Source organism: Patiria miniata, unplaced genomic scaffold, assembly GCF_015706575.1.
Source record: "Patiria miniata isolate m_02_andy unplaced genomic scaffold, ASM1570657v1 HiC_scaffold_7, whole genome shotgun sequence".
Classification (NCBI taxonomy): Eukaryota; Metazoa; Echinodermata; class Asteroidea; order Valvatida; family Asterinidae; genus Patiria; species Patiria miniata.
The window spans coordinates 43,010,142-43,028,896 of record NW_024037074.1 but is presented as its reverse complement, the minus strand read 5'-3'; the positions used below and the strand labels follow the sequence as shown (position 1 = coordinate 43,028,896).

Sequence of the window (18,755 nt, the reverse complement as noted above, 5' to 3'; positions counted from 1 at the left end):
GCACACACCCCAATAAGTAGCATATTAGTGCAGGCAAGCAACACAAAATTAACTCTTTACAATTTTCCAAATTCCTTGGGGGAGGGTGGGGGGGGGGGACGGGGTACCTCCTATGCGCCTTCCTGCACACAAAGTTACGCAAATGATCTAATACCAAGTTATTATTAATGAGGGCAAGTACGTGCTCTTAGTTGGGTCTGATGGGCCACACATTGACTCGGTCGATATCAATTAACAGGGAAAAAAATGGTCGGGATAGGAATCAAAATTTACATTTAATTAGAGAGTGCTATCCTCATTTCTGTACCGCTCTATCTGCACCGGCGCATGTCCGTCAGAAAAACATACCGCAGGTTGAACTGTTTCCTACCATAACCATAGTACCATGGAGGTATATTCCATCTTCCTATCAAGACAAGTGTCACGACTCTGATTGCATTGCATTCTGCTCCCTGATTTATGGTCGGTGCCACTTTCACGTCCATTCCGTGCCGCGGCATACGACAGGTCAATTATCACCTGAAAATTGGTTAACAAATTGACAAGTAAATTCTCATCCGGCCGTCGTTTCATCACACAGTCCCGGTGTGAGAAGGGTGCCGACTGCCGCCTCCTTGTCAGCATTTTCCATTTGATTCTCATCCAATTTGTTTATTGACGGAACTGAAGTCCAGGTCATGTTTACTTGGTAAATTATTACACAATTTTATTGAATTTGAATACTGCGCGTCACGTTTTTTTTATCGCACATTATGCTTTTAGTTTAGCATGTGAGAACGAGAAATAGTTTAGCATTGCTTGGGCAAAGATGGCAGAAAGATGAAACACTCCCAACATGTCAACCTAGCAAATTAATGCCCCCCTCCTTCCCGAAGCCACCTAATAACCTAGGTAACCTGCCCTAGGATTCATGTCTGTCACAGTGACACTTTTATACGACGCACGATTTGTTAAAATGAAATTAATGTCTACCAAATTAGGTCACCGATGATTATGAGGGGCCGAATACTGGGTGATAGTTTTGATAGATGGTTGTTAATCCGACGGGAAAAAAACTAAAGTCTGCATTTGTCTTCCCAAATTGAAGATTACTTTCTGAAAAGGTCCGTATTAGCTTCTTGTACTGGTCTTCAAATTTGTAAATGGAAGTCGCAAAGCATTTGATGCTCCGTCTTTAGTGACGAAGTCTTCGGTTACCTTGGCAACTGTTTTGCTTTCTCCAGAGATAATAGAAAGAATGGGAAGAGACAGCTCGTAGCCTCGATAGGTCAAATGTCATAAGACCATGCAAAAATCAGGCTGCATTTTGCGTAACCCACTTAATTCGCTGTTCGTGCGAACTGATCTGATTATATCAGACGCTTCACATCTTAGGTTTTCAATTTACATTTGTAGTTTAGCCATGCAGTCAGTTATTTGCACCTGCGCTTTTATTCGTTTAACCTTTATATGTCAGTATTTTATAACATCTTGATAAGAAGACTGGCTCCTCTTCTGATAACGTCTTCTTTTGAGATATTCAAGAGAACTGTCTCTTTATCGAAAACTATCAGGAAGATCAGGTAGGAAGCCTGTTTCTTAATGTAAATCAAAGGATTTGTAGTGTTCTCTATAAGTTAAGATTAAATATATAAAAATACTTGATTTGTTTTATCTTCAAATCAAACGGCGAAGGAGTACTAGTAAAATGTTTAATTCATGTTCACATTTTTATTTAACTTCTCTAACCCAAGCATAGTCGGGAAGTTGTTTTTGATAAGATTATAGCATAACGTGTTGTACCATTGTGCAGCATTTTAATAAACTTGTCATTCAGGCGGAAGAATATGTATAAGAATATCCCTTTATGTCGTGACGACCTCGATATTTTTGCCGGTTCGTTATCTGTTAGTATTTGTGCGTCAAATCACTCATATATGAATAGTTGAAACATTTTGGCGGTATTTGTAAACGACTTATAGTTTGAAATATTTGTTTTTAATTTTCTTTTAGGTTCGTTTCTTGTTATTTTCATCTAATACTTCATATTTTGAAACTGAATGATCTCTACCTTTACCACTGGGTTGGTCAAATATGCTCACAACATACTCCCACAAATATATCTCCATACAGTCCTGAATCCTCCAATTTGAATACGATTTTGAACACCCCCTATAGGGAGTTTGTTATTAAGCATAATACTCTCATTTACCTCTGTTCATTCATACACGTAGTTCTTTTGAAGGTGATCTATTTGCGAGACAAAATAGAACTTCCCTTTTTAGAAGCAGACCATTTCAACCTGGTGTCATGTGGTGTCATATACTGGAATGAACTCAACATCTTGGGCGTAGCGAGGAGGGGGATAAGAGGGCGTTCCCCTCCCCTCCCCGGACGAGAAAAAAAAAAGGAGAAGAAAAGAAAAAGAAGCGTGAAAACATGATTTCGCACCTCCCCCCCTTTTTTTTACTCCTTTTTTTCATATTGTTGTTAATTTAATGAGGTGGGTGGGTGAAGGGGGGGGGGGAGGAATGTCCCTGCCCATCCTCGAAAAAAGATAAGTAGGGAAAATGCTGGAAAATAAGCCTAAAGGGATTTTCTTTGGGGAAATTCTTTTTTGTGGCCCCCTCCAGAAGAAATCCTCGCAACGCCCGTGCTCAACATTATATCATGGTTTAAAAGCTAGTGGTATTGTAGTTTCATTTGCCAAAATAAAATTGAGGAAAAAAAATCGATCATCAAAACTAATGTTTAAGAATTTAATTTACTTACTGTTTCAAATTTGTTCATTTTTTATACTAATTACATGTCACATTGCACCAATAAGTCTCACTCTTAAATCTCTTGTCCCATCTTTGTCCGTGTGGTGTTGTTCAAGTCTTGTCCCGTCCCAGGAAAGGTATAAGAGCATTGCTTCACCTTTTTTCTTTATGCAACATTATTTACTGCTTACATTTAATTCTTGTGCTTTTGTAAATTTAACTACCTGTACATACCTTCTTCGAATAACATTTTGTAAATATTTTTTTCTTTATCAACTGTCATTGAGGATGTCAAAGTGAAACAAAGGAGGATCCAGAATATAATTTTTATTGGTGGGGGGCAAAAAGAAATATATTGTTCCCCCAAAAAGTTGATTAAAAAATTTACGGCGTGGGGTTCGGAGCCCTTAAACGGGGCCCGGATTTTTTTTTTTTTGGATTCTAGATGCTTTTTCGTGCGAGCTGAGGTGATTTCTGACCACTTTAACCAATTTCTTATAGCAAAATATGGTGGTATAGGTACCGTTGCCCCCCCCCCCGATCCGCCGTTGATGAGAAAAAAAATGTCAAATTGACAGAATCTATTTTTGTTATACATGTATAAAGGCGTGTGTTTTTACTTCCCCAGAATATCGTCGCAGATTTCCGAAGCCCAAATTTTCGCGTATAGGAATTGCCAAACGCACGACAGGCGTCACAGACTCTCAGGTTTGCGTCCTGGCAATTAAAATTGAACCATCATAATGCATAGAGAGATCCCGGACGAAAATTACCTTCATTTAAATTCATTACTTTCACCGGGAATCAATGGAAATGAAATTCACGATATTATGGAGAAATTTCTAAAACTGGGAATCAGCAATTCAAGAGTCAATGCTTTATGCAACTGACAATTTCTCGACCCTTGAAGTTTTATTTTTTTAGGGGGGGGGGGGTGGGGAGTCTAATCCATTTTTTATTCCATTTTCCAGGTCTCTCATTGAATGTAATTGCTGAATTGGGCCTGGAATGTCTATCAGATGAATCTTCAGATCCCAAGATGTTATCCTTTGACGACAAAGCAGTCGTCCGTGGGGAGAGCTCGCATTAGGAGATGTATATTTTTCTCTCTGGGGATGTAATTATTTCTCATTCGCCATATTCCATCCCCAACCCCGGTGAATTCCTAGTAGGCAAAGACGACGGTAATTACTCCTGCGTGGGTCGGAGTACTACAAAGGACCTCGTTCAAGTCAATTCCAATTTTCCGAGGGAAAACAATTTTTTTTCTCGAAAAATTAAGGCGGGTTATGTCACTTTCATCAAACAAAAACGTAAAATGTTCCGAAAAACTGAGACAACAAACACAAGATTACAAAACAAACGAACACACGTGTTGTAGAATTTATTCAAACTTCCATCAAATGCCACAATATTCTTACACTAAAAACTATTTTGTTATTTTCTCATTTTCATACAAAATATGAATGGTATAAACCACAGCAATTTTGTCCCAAAAATCAAACACAGACAAATTTTTTCAATTATTTAAAAAGTACCGGCGGAAATATTAGACTTTATCAAACCATGTAAACAAGTGTGAGAGTAACCGCCATAATATTACACTTTAACTGTACATAACCCCCTAAAAATTGTGATTAAATATATCTCAATATGATTGCTTATTAAGGCACATGTGGTTCAGTACCATTTGTTGTAGTACTATAAAGCCTGAACAAAATAGCATAATAATCAATGTTTTTGTTCAAATTCTCCAGTAATTAGGCCTATATATATATTTTAATATACAATACTTTTTCTGCACATAATTTGAGACGGAGGGATACCACAGTGTCACTTTACACTATACACACCCAGACTACTTTTATATCTACACATCGCCCTAAATATCTAAAAAAAGAATTCCCGAGATTCCCGGCACCCAATGATCAACACAAAACAGGTGGGTTCTCTCTCGCGCGTATCTTGCTTCAAATGATATTTCTAGTTGTTTGATCCATGTTGTGCGAATTTCAAGAAAATCAGCCTTTTGTATAGCCCCACTGCCTCTATCCGTACACTATCGCAAGCGTACTAGTTACAAAGCTTGTGATAGTGTAAGTCCAGAGGCAGTCAGGCTAACTTTTGTATACCGCCAAAAAACCCCATTTTTTTTTTTTTTATATATTGTTCATTATAAATGCAAAGAGTAACCAAGGACACGGAAAGAATACTGCATCCTGATGCCACTAATTTTTCATCATATATCATCTCAATGGAGGTGAGTCACTGCAAAAATGTTGAAAATATATGAATCTGGGACTGAGAAACATTTCCCATTTTGTTATAAAATAGTTTGAAAATCTACCTGACTCTCCAAAGACTTTGTACACAACCCACAAAGTGGCGTCGGGATACTCTTTCCAAGGATACTCTTTCCAAGTCACCATTGTTATTGCTCATAGCCTTTAATACTGTATTACTCCAAAGTTAAATTAATGCCCTCTTTTACAATTGGAAAAAAGTCATTTAAAAGACTTGGGGCAAGCTGTCTTGAATAAACCCAAGATGAGTGATTGGGAGAGGTTTGCAGCTGTACTGTCTGAATCGACCATTTCTAAAAGAGAAAAAAAAAACTCTCAAAAGAATCGAAAGATGTACCACAGACATTATACAACCCTCGTCTCATATCACTTTTATAATCACTTTAACAGAAACTGGTGTATTGGATTATTAACATACATGTACATCATAAATTATCTTCGTGGTTTTTTTCCCTTTTTATGACCAAGAAAGAGGACAAAGACTGCAAACCAGTCCCTAATAACATTCATTGTACGTTTTAAATATGGCACAAACATTACCGACCCTATTAGTAGGTTACAAATAAATGTTGCCCCGTTCAAACAAAACACAAATTGAAACTGCACTTCGCCTAGACACGTACCGTTATCTGCCTGTAAAGGGTAATTGGTCATGATTTTTCTTTTGAAAATGAGAGTCACATTGTTTTCTTGGAGAGCCTTTTCTGGGCCCCAGAGGTCACAAAGGAATGTTCTGCTGGAATCACTTGAACAAATCAGCATTGAGAAGTCATGCATGACCAGGAAATACTCAATTTTCAAATGAGTTAATAGTACAGTACTATATTTACAAAAATCACATCTTAAAAATTGTGAATAAAAGCTCAATTTTAAACACTACATTTTTATTTCATTTATGAAAATACTCACTGATAAAAATATCAACTCTACAAAATTTAGGGCCGTGATTATAAAAATCACATACATGAAGTACCTACTCTTTAAAACTAAAGTTTTGTTATATACTCTGAAAGGCCTCTAAAATCATTGTTTACAAAGGCTGTACAGATTTTCTCCAAACATTATTTCCCAAGCTCAAATATCTATATATCCATCTTGAAAATACAAATGGATTATGGAAAAAATAGTAAATAATACTACCCCCCCCCCAAGAGCATGTGATGCAATTATGAAGTGCGCATGATTTGGAATGGTCAATAACCTAAACCTACATTTGCACAAGGTTGGCATCTGCACTAGTTTCTAGAAGGTCGTGGGTTCAAGTCCCACCCAAGTAGGCATGTGAAACACTAAACAAGCTTTCAGAAAGTATGGAACATAACACTGTGAAATAACAATATGTTGGTTTGGTTCAACACCCAGTACTAACGTTTACATTATATACCCTGATAAAAAAAATTAAGTTAAAATTCCATTTGACCCCCTCTCAGGGAAAATCACATTAAGTAGAACATACATTTTTGATTCCCCATCAAATTTATTGCTTTTACACCAGGACGGAAAATTCATGTCTGTTTTTAACATACAAAACTGATAAATTCTGAATCTGAATCTGGTTTGGTCATTCATACTTCAAAGTATGCTAAGTTCCACCATCTGTGAAGATACTATAGTTTGGAGGCTGGCTCAGCTATAACAAATGTTAATGTTTGCTTGAAAGCTGATCAAATGTTTGCAACAAATGTTTGCAATCGAGCGTGTTTAATAACCAGGAAACAGGCATGCACTAACAGTTACATGGCTTGCTTATGTACAAATCGATGATGCGGTCTGCGACCTATATTAGTTGTATTGATCAGATCGGTGTGACTACATAAAGACAGGCTTGAATGGTTATTGTTGATTAATGGTCACACGTCTCTGGAAATCGCCAGGAAGTCTGGCTCTTATGATGGAGAGACTTATTAAAATTTGGCAATTTTTTCTATCCATCAGCCCTGATACCCAAATCTGCCAAAAACCAAACACCTGGCTTTGCATATGCCTGGGGCTGACTGAGGATTTCACAGTGAGAATGGTTGGAGCTTGAGACAGTTACAAATGTAGGCCTACACACTGAAAGATTGGTCTGAGGTTATATTAGGGAACATTGTGTTTGACATATTTTGACAGAGTATTTGTGTGCCAAGTTGCCCGCTTGAATTGGGCCTAGACCCTGCTAGGAATCAAGTACTCCGACGGAGTACACTATCGAATTCTGCTGAATAATACATCAGGAAAACAGGATTTTGCAGTCTGAAGACCAAGATTACTGTACTCATCTAAAATGCCCCCACCCTAAGCCCGGTATTACGCGTTGGATAAGGGTGGGGATAAATAAGGGGAAGGGGGTAAACTAGGCCTCTGACTACAGTAAGGTAGACCATCAACACAGTCAAGATGGGGGGGGGGGCAATACCCTGGAGGCTGTGTAGGTGGGGATATCACATAACAGTTTAACAAGTCAGATTCATGAAACCTGCTTAACAATGTATACATTCTTAGTAGTAAATCCCCTAAAGATCAGTCTGTTTTGCCTGATAACCAGTATCTAGCAAAGCCAGGATCGCTGTCATCCAATGCCAAGGCATTGAAATTGCAGTGGCTCTGTAGTTTACAGAAAATAAGAAACTAAGTTCTGTTTTTAATTTCAATCCCTTTGTTCAACAAGAGTAATGCTGAGATTGGAAAAATATAACAGTTACTATGGAATTCACTAAAGATAATCTAGCAAAAACAAGGATTTATTGTTCAATTAGTTTTCTTGAAATACAATTTACATGTATACATGTAGCTTTAATAGCAATTTACATGTATAAGGAATGTTGAAATTGGTGTGATTAGAAAAAAAATAGAAAAAAGCTACTAAATGGTTTTTAAAAACATGACCCTGTGAATTTGACCCTGTAAATGTTTTGATAACCTTATTGGTCCTGTGACCTGACTATGAAGACGGAATGTCTTAATTTGTTCAGTTTTACTTAAACTCTTTCGCTGCACCACTTAATGTCATGACTGAGACGACTGCGATTAATTATCAGCATTATCGCATCAAGCCCTTAAAAGTACCAAACACTCTCTTGAAAACAACAAGTTAATCTTGGCTATTCTAAGACTTATTAGACTTTGTGAGCATATTCACACCATGTGAAGTATTTTGAAAGCATTTCTTTGGGAGACTCATGATTGAACCAAATTATCTTTCAATAAGGCTTCATTTTCCCTCAACAAAAATGTTCAACAAAACCTTCCCTGACGATCATATACACGGTACCCTCTGGAGACGTGTGTACAATAGGGAACAAAAGATTGTATACGTCTCCACAGGGCAATTTTTATAGATGAATACGTCTCCACAAGGTTTTCACGTATATGGTTTTTACTAAAAATTTGGAATTTCCAAGCTATGTTGATCTGTCGCAAATGGAAGAGTTTTAGAAAAGGGATATTAAGTCCAAGTTTCAGCCAAGGAAATTAATTCTGGTTAAAATAAGAGCATTAAACTACACTTTCAAACTCGAAAACTTTAGTACACAAGAACAAAGGAATGTCTCCACAAGGATACAAATTCCAGTATGCGTGTTTTTAACGTGTTTAAAATCTTGTACATTTATATACAAGAACATGGCAGCATTTGAGAATGTGGCAGTACAACATTTGATAATATTCTGACCTATGTGAAACTACTTCGGCATAAGAACCTATGGAGGACCTGTGAGTTTGATCCTTTTCCTATAACACTGAAAATCTGACATTGTGTTGTTTTTAAAGGAATGTACAACATTAGCTTTTGCTGCAATTTTCAGAAATAAATGGATTTGGAGGATTAGTATGTTATAGCAAATATTGTTAAGCTGACTTTTTGCACGTTTTGGGCTTGTGGATCCTGGAAAAACCAAGAAAACCAATCATGTTCTTGTAGTCAAGTTCCCTGACCCGACTTAAGATGGAACGGAGCAATATGTTATTTTTTTGTTGTTGAAAATGTCAGCACACTGGGAGCCTTGATTGCACAGGATGTTTTACACTGTCATTCCCTAACAATCCAGTAAGGTATTTCGTGATAATGTGATCATTTCGTTTTTTGATGTTTGCAAATGTTGTATCTTCCCTTTAATTCTTTGCATTTAAAAGGGCCTGACTGAACTCTAACTCCACCATTTACACTTTGTCTCCACTCATCCCTTGCAGCTCCTTCATCTCGTCGCTATTTCCATCCTCCGCCCATCCAGTCTGCTTCTCTCTGCTCTTCCCGTCTTCCTTCCCGCCCTCCGCGCCCTCTGACTCCGCCCCTTCCCCATTGCTCTTCTGGACTTGTTCGTCATGTCTATGCTGGATTTTGTCAGCTGTGTCAGAGAGAGCCTCAGAGATGTAAGCAATAATCAAGGCCAGGACAGCAAGGCCGATGATGATCCAGCAGTAGGTGCACCATTTGTACAGGACGTGGTAATCAATATCTGGGTTGGTTCCTTGAAAGACAGGAAAACAGAACAGAACATGATAATCAATTGGGTGGGAGAATGTCCATATGGCCTTCAGGGGTAGACAAGACTGAAACAGAAGAGACAGGGGGGGGGGCCAAGGTGATGAAATAATAGTAAGACAGATGAAAGGTATGAGGAGCATGGGTAGATTTGATACAAATACAGGGTGAGTAAAAAAACAAAGGAAACCCAAATGTCAGGACCGTTTTAAATGAACTTCTGAATGCAGCACTTTCACAATCTAGGATATGAAAGCCCAATCAATAAGCTTTCTTTTAGTACAAGAATATTTAAAATCACTCATGTATTTTTCAAGTTACGGATTTTAAACACAACCACCGTTTTTAAGTTCTGTCCACCGATAAAAAAGGTAACTGGTCTTTCAGCAAAACGAAAACAATTCACATAGGGATGCATATGAATTGTTTTCGTTTTCCTAAAAAACACACACCTTTGGTGATCCGTAGACAGAAGTTGAAAACGCTGTTTGTGTTCAAAATTCCGTAACTTGAAGAGTAATTTGAATTATGTACAAGGACAGATGACAGAACCTATGGACGGTGAGAGAAAAATTTATTTTCCTGTTCGTGAATATTTCTTTTTCATTGATAATCATTCATGATTCTATTTTTCTGTCAGACATTTTCACGAAACAAAACCATTACAAGTAACAACTTTAAAGTTTGCAAGGAATCCTCGTTTCTTCAGCTTTCAATCTTACATTCACAAATCATCACATCAGGCCAAAAACTGAAATCCATTTCAAAAGAAATGACAGCATCAATATTCCAGTAAATGTTTGTAAAAATTTGATACAAGAGTATTCACAACCAACAATTTCAAAAAATCAAATTAAATTAGCTTTTGCCGTTCACCGACGTATATACACTGTATACTCAGTGTGTAACCTCCCGAGTGAAAGTCTGAAAAAAGCACTGGGGTGGGACTCGAACCCATGACCTCCTGCTTTCTAGTGCAGACGTCTAACCACTCGACCACCAAGCTAACGGGATCGGTTGGCTGGTTCGAATCTAATGTACATAGCAGCGGGTACCGCATTAACTATTTGTAAGATGGAATTTTGCGTCGGGGTGATGTACATGTGTGTAAATCAACTTAGGTTTTGCCGTTCACCAACGTATATACACTGTATACTCAGTGTGTTACCTCCCGAGTGAAAGTTGGAAAAAATCACTCGGGTGGGACTCGAACCCACAATCTCCTGCTTTCTGTGATGACCATCTTATTCATAATTTCAAAAGACAAGCACATTATGGTCGTAATCTCACCTTGTTGATTTTCCCCCCAAAAATCATAGTTTTATGGGGGAAAGGAGATTTATAAACAGCACTAAAATAGTCTTATTCAAATCTTTTGTTAATTTTATTTTTTATGAGACTATATTTACCTATCACAAAGTCACCAAATCCGATGGTTGACAAGGTGATAAAGGCGTAGTAGAAGGATTCCGAGAATGTCCATTTCTCAATGGATGAAAAGACAGCAGCGGGAATAATCATGAAGAACAATAAGACGATCGCCAGGAGTGTCAGAGCATAAACAGCCGACTTGATCTGGAGAAGAAAAATGGACACAGAAGATTTGGATATCATTTGAATGTGTGATCACTGCCAACCCTCAAATGTCATTGTTGATGGTCCAAGAGGCCTATTGTTTTCTTTGAACGTTTAGTACCTATCTCACTGATTGACTGACTAACTGCCTGACTTTCACAGGTGACATTTACTGGTTGTAGACTGGTGCAGAGAGGAACACAGTATTCGTGTGATGCATGCAGGATTTAGCCAAGTAAACAAACCTGTAAAACACCTATTTTTATAGGCAAAACTTTTAAATCAAGGTTAAATTTACATTAACAGTAAATAAAAGCGCAAGTATAATGGACGTAGCCTACAGCGTGCATTTCATGTACAGCCTAAATTATAAATGTAGGTCACAATCAAAAAAATTGTTTACCTGGCCTAATATGTACAATCATATTCATACAAGATTGCATAACAGTGACACCTAGGGTGCATTCGAGCATGCTACTCGTGTTAACACGAGTATACTCCAATTATAAATGTAGGTCACAATTAAAAAAATTGTTTGCCTGGCCTAATATGTACAATCATATTCATACAAGATTGCATTACAAACAGTGACACCTAGGGTGCGTTCGAGCATGCTACTCGTGTTAACACGAGTATACTCCTGAGCGCCCGAACGGCAGAAGTACGACCCGCGGGTTAGCAAGAGTATGCTCTCCATCATACCTGGAGTATGCTCCTGCACCGAGAGTAATGCGCACGCAACATTTTCCTGCACTCAGGAGTAGCAAGAGTAACACGCTCGAACGCACCCCTCTGTCAACTGACGTTCCACTCAACACCCTTCCACCCTCAGCCCCCAACAGCTTTTTGATGATTAGTTTACAAAGGCCGGTGTAGTCTCAGGATCTGCATCAACTGAATGGAATTTTCTGAGCCCTTGACCAGCTTTACTAGGCTTGTTTGTCTTGTTTTATCAAATCATATTATGAATGCAGATGCAGAGCACCCTTAAGACTGCTTGGACTTTACCATCCCATGATTCTGCTGTGCTTAACTCCCTTCTGTACATTGAAAGGGACTTAAATCAGTCTTTCATTGTCACTTACATGTACACTTAATTTGATCAACCTGCATCCTGCAACTGCTTCAAATTGTTCTCTTTTGTGTTCATAATGCAAATGGATGCCAGATTTATACTGTGCTGTATAAAAAAAATGTATACTGTATGACCGTTTTTGGTTTCTTGGTCCTTTATTGATTCTACATGTATTTATTTCCTTCTGAGCTGTTTTGTGCTCTAGTGCATTTTTGTATTATTTATTTTTTGTCAATAAAATTGTGTTTTATTTTGTCTGTGTAACTTATTTTACAGAATACATGTACATGTATATAATTATTACAGACAAGCATGCTACTACATGTACACAAGAAAAAAACCTTGAAAGAAATATTTCCAATTTTGCCTAAAAGTATCTTTGCTAAATGAGTTCCCCTGCAAAACTCATCACTGAAAAAAAAGACCGTTTCAGATTACAATTTACATGTATGAAATGTTTTCAACCTTTCTAAAATTGAAACACGTATGATTCATCTTTTGTAACTGATCTGGTTTGAAAATCAGTTTGAATGAGAAATCGGACTGGCTCTCCGCTACATGTATGTGATTTTACTTTAATGAATTTTTCAATGCAAGGAGCGTTTCCGATGTGCGGGATATACATGTAACGGTGGCTGTACTTTGGATGACATCTTGCCTCGGGGTAAAGATGATATTTTGTGTTTGGTTCGTGTAATCCATCATTTCATTTTGACTATTACTTACGCAGCTCAGCCATTTTTCCACATGGGAAGCTACTTACCCTTTGATTTCTTCCAGTAACTTCGATTATTTTTTTAATTTAAAATGGAACGAAAAATTTGACTGGACCTGCAACCTCAGGATTGCTGTTCGTGTGCTCTACCAACTGAGCTATCCGGCCGTATGTTGGCAGTTCCCCATTTTCTCAATGTCTTTGTTCAAGGGGCGCTAGTCAGAAGCCATAAACCCATGCCATGTAGCCAGGGAGCACACCCTAAGTCACGATGCTAGCAACATTAGCAAACTTGCAAATCTGTGGAATGGCAAACAGTTTTTGGGGAAAACAAATTCCTACTCGGGAAAACAGTTAGGAAAATAGGAAGGAGCTAATGAAATCTATGTAGGGTACATTGTAGCTGAAACTTTCAATGTTTTGATGACATACCGGTATCAGCCTAGGGTTCAAAACTATAGAACCTGAATAGGAGGGTTCATTCACTTTTTTGTTTCCTTTTAACATTTTCTGTTTTCCTCCATTATTGCTCACCTTTGGGTGTTCCAGACAGCGTTCACCCAATCTCTTCTCCAAACGAGACGCCTGCTTCTTGAGTTTCTCTGAGATGGCGGCCATTAGAATACCAAAGAGTGGGATACCGATCAACGCGTAGATGATGCAGAATGACTGTCCACCCGAACTAGTTGGAGAAATGTGGCCATAACCTATAAGTTACAAAAACGATAAACATTGATACAAGTTGATCATTCTCAAACCAATTAGTTCCATAACTAAGGTTCTTAATGTTTACAAATGGGTCAGTGACACATGACAGCTTTTCACAATAAGTTTCTCAACAAAGTTAACTTTTGAGTTAAAATTTAAAGTTTATTTCTGTGCCACTATGTGGGAGGGGCAAAGCTCCAAACCCGCCCTCAGTATTTATCCTCCCAGGATCCTTTTGCTTTTCATTTGATCATAAGCAAAGCAGTGAGTTGGCGGCCCAAAACTGCGGTATAAGGATGTCCTTAAGTGTCATCTTAAGACAGCCAAGATACCATTGGACAAGTGGGAAGCAACAGCACTAAATCACACAGAGTGGAGGGCTTTTATCAGGAGAGGAGCTGAGACAGTTGAACTGGCTATGCGCCAGGCATCTGTCTACTGTCTGTCTACTGTCTGTCTACTGTCAGTTCTGTAACAGGGGCTTTGTCAACAGACTTGGTCTGTCTTCACACATCCATTAAAAGCACCGTACAACTACTCCCCACTAAGTCACTTGTCATCATCAATTCATCAGTAAGAGAGAGATCAAGATCAGGATTTTATAAAAGAATTTTAACATTTGCTGCAATCCGAAAATCACAATCCGAAAATCAGTCACATCTCAAGACACTCTCTAAACAATTTTATTGTGGGTTATTTTTCTACTGAGGTGAAAAATCAGAGAAACCTGTGTAAACCCAAAACTCTTCTTCAATCTTCAGCCTTCATCCAGTTGGAATATATCAGTCTCCTGACAGGCAGAAGAAAATATTGATTTTCCATGGGTTCTTCTCATTAGAACCACACAAAATAACGAAACTAGATTACCCATCACATGTGTGTGTTTATAGTGTCACTGATGTAAACCATCAAAACATATCTACAGGGTGAGTCAAAAAAAGCAGAACCCAAACCCCCAAAAATGTTTCATATTTTACAAAAAATGAGTAGCACCAAAAATAATAATGACTGGAAAGCCAATTTCATAAGCTTCTTTCAGATGAAAAAATTACTATAATTGCTCAATTCGTACAAAGAATATCACCATTTAAACGCAATGACCCTGAAACCTGTTCCGTCCAAAAAAACAAAAGCAATTTATTGTGTATTCTGACTGTTTGGAACAACAAAGAAAATGACACAGAACACTTGTTTCAACAACTGTCAACAACTGTAGTACGTAGTACACAATATCTTTATTAACAACCCTGGTTAGACGAACAATATGATTTATAAAATCCACTTTTTTTAAAAGACAGGCCTACAAAGGATTTTGTTGAATATTTTTAACTTTTAAACTGTGGTTTTATCACTGGTGCTGTTTGAAGACAATTGTCTTGAAATCGCATTTTTGGAAGAAAGAGGTTTTAGGGTCATTGTGTTTAAAGGGCGATATTCTTTAAACGGATTGAGCAATTTCAGTAATTTTTTCATCTAAAAGTAGCTTATGAAATTGGCTTTCCAGTCATTATTATTTTTGGTGCTACCTACTTTTTTAAATATGAAATCAAATTTGTGGGGTTTGCATTCTGCTTTTTTTAGACTCACCCTGTAGTGTAAAAAATCACTGATCAATCATGTACTTGCATATTATGTAGTTTTCTTTTTTTAAGACACACTGCACATACACCCTTTTCAATGAAAGGGGTGTATGTGCAACTGAAGTTGTTTCTCTTTCATTTTTATTATAAATTTGGCTATTTGTATAATTGAGAACATTTGGTTGTGTGACAGCGAGGCACAGACCTGTATAAAAATGACCTTAAGTCCGAAGAAAGTCGTCTAACAAGTATTTACGCAGGTTAAACCAAATCAATCTCTGTGCTGATTAATGTCCGCTAACTCAGTCTGCAGCTTGTTAAACATCAGACACAACACCTACATGTACTCACTTTTTTACACTTGTGGGCCTTTTTTATCAGTTTTTTTGTTGTAACCACATGCGCATGGTGTGTTTACAACAATCAGCAGTAGAAATTCTTCAGTGCCTCTGTTCTATAAAGAGCAGAGGCACTGAACTTTTGCAATATTCGTGGTTGAAACTTAAAAAAAAAAGAAGTTTTACATCATGTTTACCTTGCCCCCTTTCTTTGGGGGGGGGGGGGGGGGGGGTGTGACACACATGGTCAAATAATTGCCATTGGAAATAAGGACACAGCCTCCAAACAGTGAAATCAAGGGAACTCTTGCATGAAGACAATATCAGAGGTGTCAGATTTCTCTGTTAATCTCCGAGGTCTCTTGCTTGCAGCAACATCAAGCTGTCCATGGAGACACTTCATCAGGCACGGATCCAAGATTTTTATAGGGGGGGGGGGCACACCACTGGGTAATTTGCTGAGAGAACTAATGCGAGCGCGAAGCCCTTTACGGTGCAGGCCCGCGGGGCCCGCTTAATGAAGGGGCCCGGGAAATTTTCAATTCTAGATGCGGTGCAATCTGAGGCGATTCCTGGTCTCTTTCCCCCTGAATTATTTGAGCAAACCTTTTTAAGATTATAAGGATTTTACAAAATATACTCTTGCTTTTACAAACTTTAAGTTATTGTGTACTTCAAAGTTCAAAACCATGTAATTTCGTCTTCATATTTTCTTGCATTTTATTTTGAAAAAAAAAAGGACGACGTGTTGGGGCATTTGCTCCGAGGACTAATGCAAGCGCGGATCTCTTACGGTGTGGGCTCCGGGGCCCACTTAACCTTAACTCCCTAGGGGGTATGCAAAATCATATTAAAATTGGAGGATTCAGGACTGTTAGGGGGGCCCGGGGATTTTTTAATTCCAGATGCTCTGTGGTGCAATCTGAGGCGATTCCTGGCCCCTTTCCCCCTAGCCCTGAGTTATTTGAGCAAAATGTTTCAAGATTATAAGGATTATTTTCATTGGTTTAAAATATACTCTTGCTTTTGCAAGCCTTTTAAGTTTCTTCTGTTCTTCAGTTGATAACCATAGATTGTTTTAGTGCATTTTATTTTTGAAAAGGAATTGTTCCTAGCTCCATGTATAGACTTAGTTTGTAAACTGTTGCAAGGATGCGTAGCAGCATCTGCCCCGAGGACTAATGAGCGCGGGGCATGAATCTCTTATGGCATGGGATTGATTCCAGATGCTCTGTGGTGCAATCTGAGGCGATTCCTGGTCCCTTTCCCCCTGAATTATTTTGAGCAAAACACCCCGAGGACTAATGCGAGCGCTGTGCACGAATCTCTTATGGCGTGGGATCCAGGGCCTGCTTCAGGGCCCCGGGAAATTTTGGATTCTAGATGCTCTGTGGTGCAATCTGAGGTGATTCCTGGCCCTTTCCCCCTCAGATATTTTTAGCAAAATGTTTTAATATTATAAGGATTTTTTCATTGGTTTAAAATATACTCTTGCTTTTACAAATGTTAAGTTTCTTCTTTACTTCAGTTGAGAACCATGTATTTTCATCTGCATATTTTCTTGCATTTTATTTTTGAAAAAGAATTGTATTGACTTAGTTTGTAATCTGTTGCAAGGATGCGTAGGGGCATCCGCGCCGCCCAGAGAACTAATGCAAGCGCGGAGCGCGAATGTCTTACAGCTTGGGATCCGGGCCCGCTATGCGTTCGTATGAATCGCATTTAATAACGGTATATGCAGGGTTACGTACATACGGGGTACATATGGTGGGATTGCGGTTTATTTCGAAGCTTGTCGAGCTTGCTGTATCATACGCCAGTACGCAATGTTTGCAGGCTGATGTTTAATATCGGCGCCGGTATTTTTGTAAGGAGGTTGCCCTCCTCCTTCCCTCCTTTTCTCTCATCTCCCCCCTTCCCCCCCTTCCCCAGTTTTGTATTTTTTGTGGACTCATTTTAATGGGGGGCACATGCCCCCCCCCACTCCCACGGCCGAATCTGTGCCTGCAGTGTGACACTGACTTGTTCTCTCATTGGCAGAAAACAGTATGAGCTGCCCCAAAAAACGAGCTGTATAAAAACGACGCTAATATCCTTCCATTTTACCCATCCAAATTTTACTTTATTTAATGACATGAACGAAAAAGTGTATATTTTGACAAAAAATATATAAATTACATGTACCATTAATGGCTAGTACCAGTATACAGACTGCCAATGAATGAATCAAGGTTTTTAACCGTTCAAAGTACCATACATGTACATACGTACCAAAATGAAGAAAAAGAGAAGAGCCACTTCTTCTTATTTAAGTGTTAACCCTCCTGCTATTTAAACAGTCACAGACAGTCAAAATACCCATGCACTTCCCCTGCTATACTTTTAACACAGGCTAGTCACCAGCAGTCAGATCATTTGTCAAGCAAATACAGTGACTAGTCAAACTCAGCCAACAGACAATGAACAGACGAAGCAGGCAAGTTGTGGGCACAGCTGACTTACATGTATCTAACAGCCAAAGCAAAGCTGTATCGAGTTACATAAACAGTCACAGCCAGTCAATCCTGCTTTATGTAGGCTGGGAATTGGTAACTACTTTGCACAGACCATATGTCTGCATAGCAGGGTTAATGATGCATGATATTTTGGAACCTTGCATAAGTGACTATTTAGCACTTGTGCAAAAATCAAGGGCAATTTGCATACATGCATGACACAGGTTGGACTTCAAAATGGCAAGTTAATTAACAACTCTAATTGTAAAAAAAAAAATCGCCAAACTATGACAAATTCACCGTTAGCGTTACTAAATATCCATAACAAAGAACATCCTTTGCAATGTCTATACTGCAATGTCTACAGGGAAACTTCACGAAAGAAACAGGATAGGACAAATTATTACACATGTACGACTGACACCATGGCAACATTGATGTCTTTCCATGCCGCACAGTTGCCATGGAAATCAGTTTGAAAATGCAATCAGCCTTGCCTCATTAACCATGGCTGAAAACACATGAAAATGCAGCAATGGTGATAGGACACACAATCAGGGTTGACTTTAGCGGTAGCCCGCTAGCCAAATGCTAGTCAAAACAGCGGCGGGCTCAGCAGTCAAACTATTGGGCTACGGCAAAGATGAAAGGACAGGAAGAAATGAATCATTACATTCAGAAAGCAAACCTGTATCCATTCGTGTCTAATTTTATTAACTAAACACTGACAAGATTGCCTCAGGATACACATTTGACATAAAAG

At 38.5% G+C, this 18,755-nt stretch overlaps 1 protein-coding gene across 1 annotated transcript; it reads right to left on the bottom strand.

The window, feature by feature from the left end:
- Positions 1-4,902: 4,902 nt before the first annotated feature.
- LOC119718892 (potassium channel subfamily K member 16-like) lies at positions 4,903-13,577 on the bottom strand. Its single transcript, XM_038188320.1, has 3 exons — positions 13,406-13,577; positions 10,916-11,081; positions 4,903-9,492 (listed from the first exon to the last, which is right to left on the bottom strand). Exons 1-3 carry the CDS (start codon positions 13,487-13,489, stop codon positions 9,185-9,187), a joined length of 558 nt encoding a protein of 185 aa, XP_038044248.1. The 5' UTR covers positions 13,490-13,577; the 3' UTR covers positions 4,903-9,184.
- Positions 13,578-18,755: the final 5,178 nt, after the last annotated feature.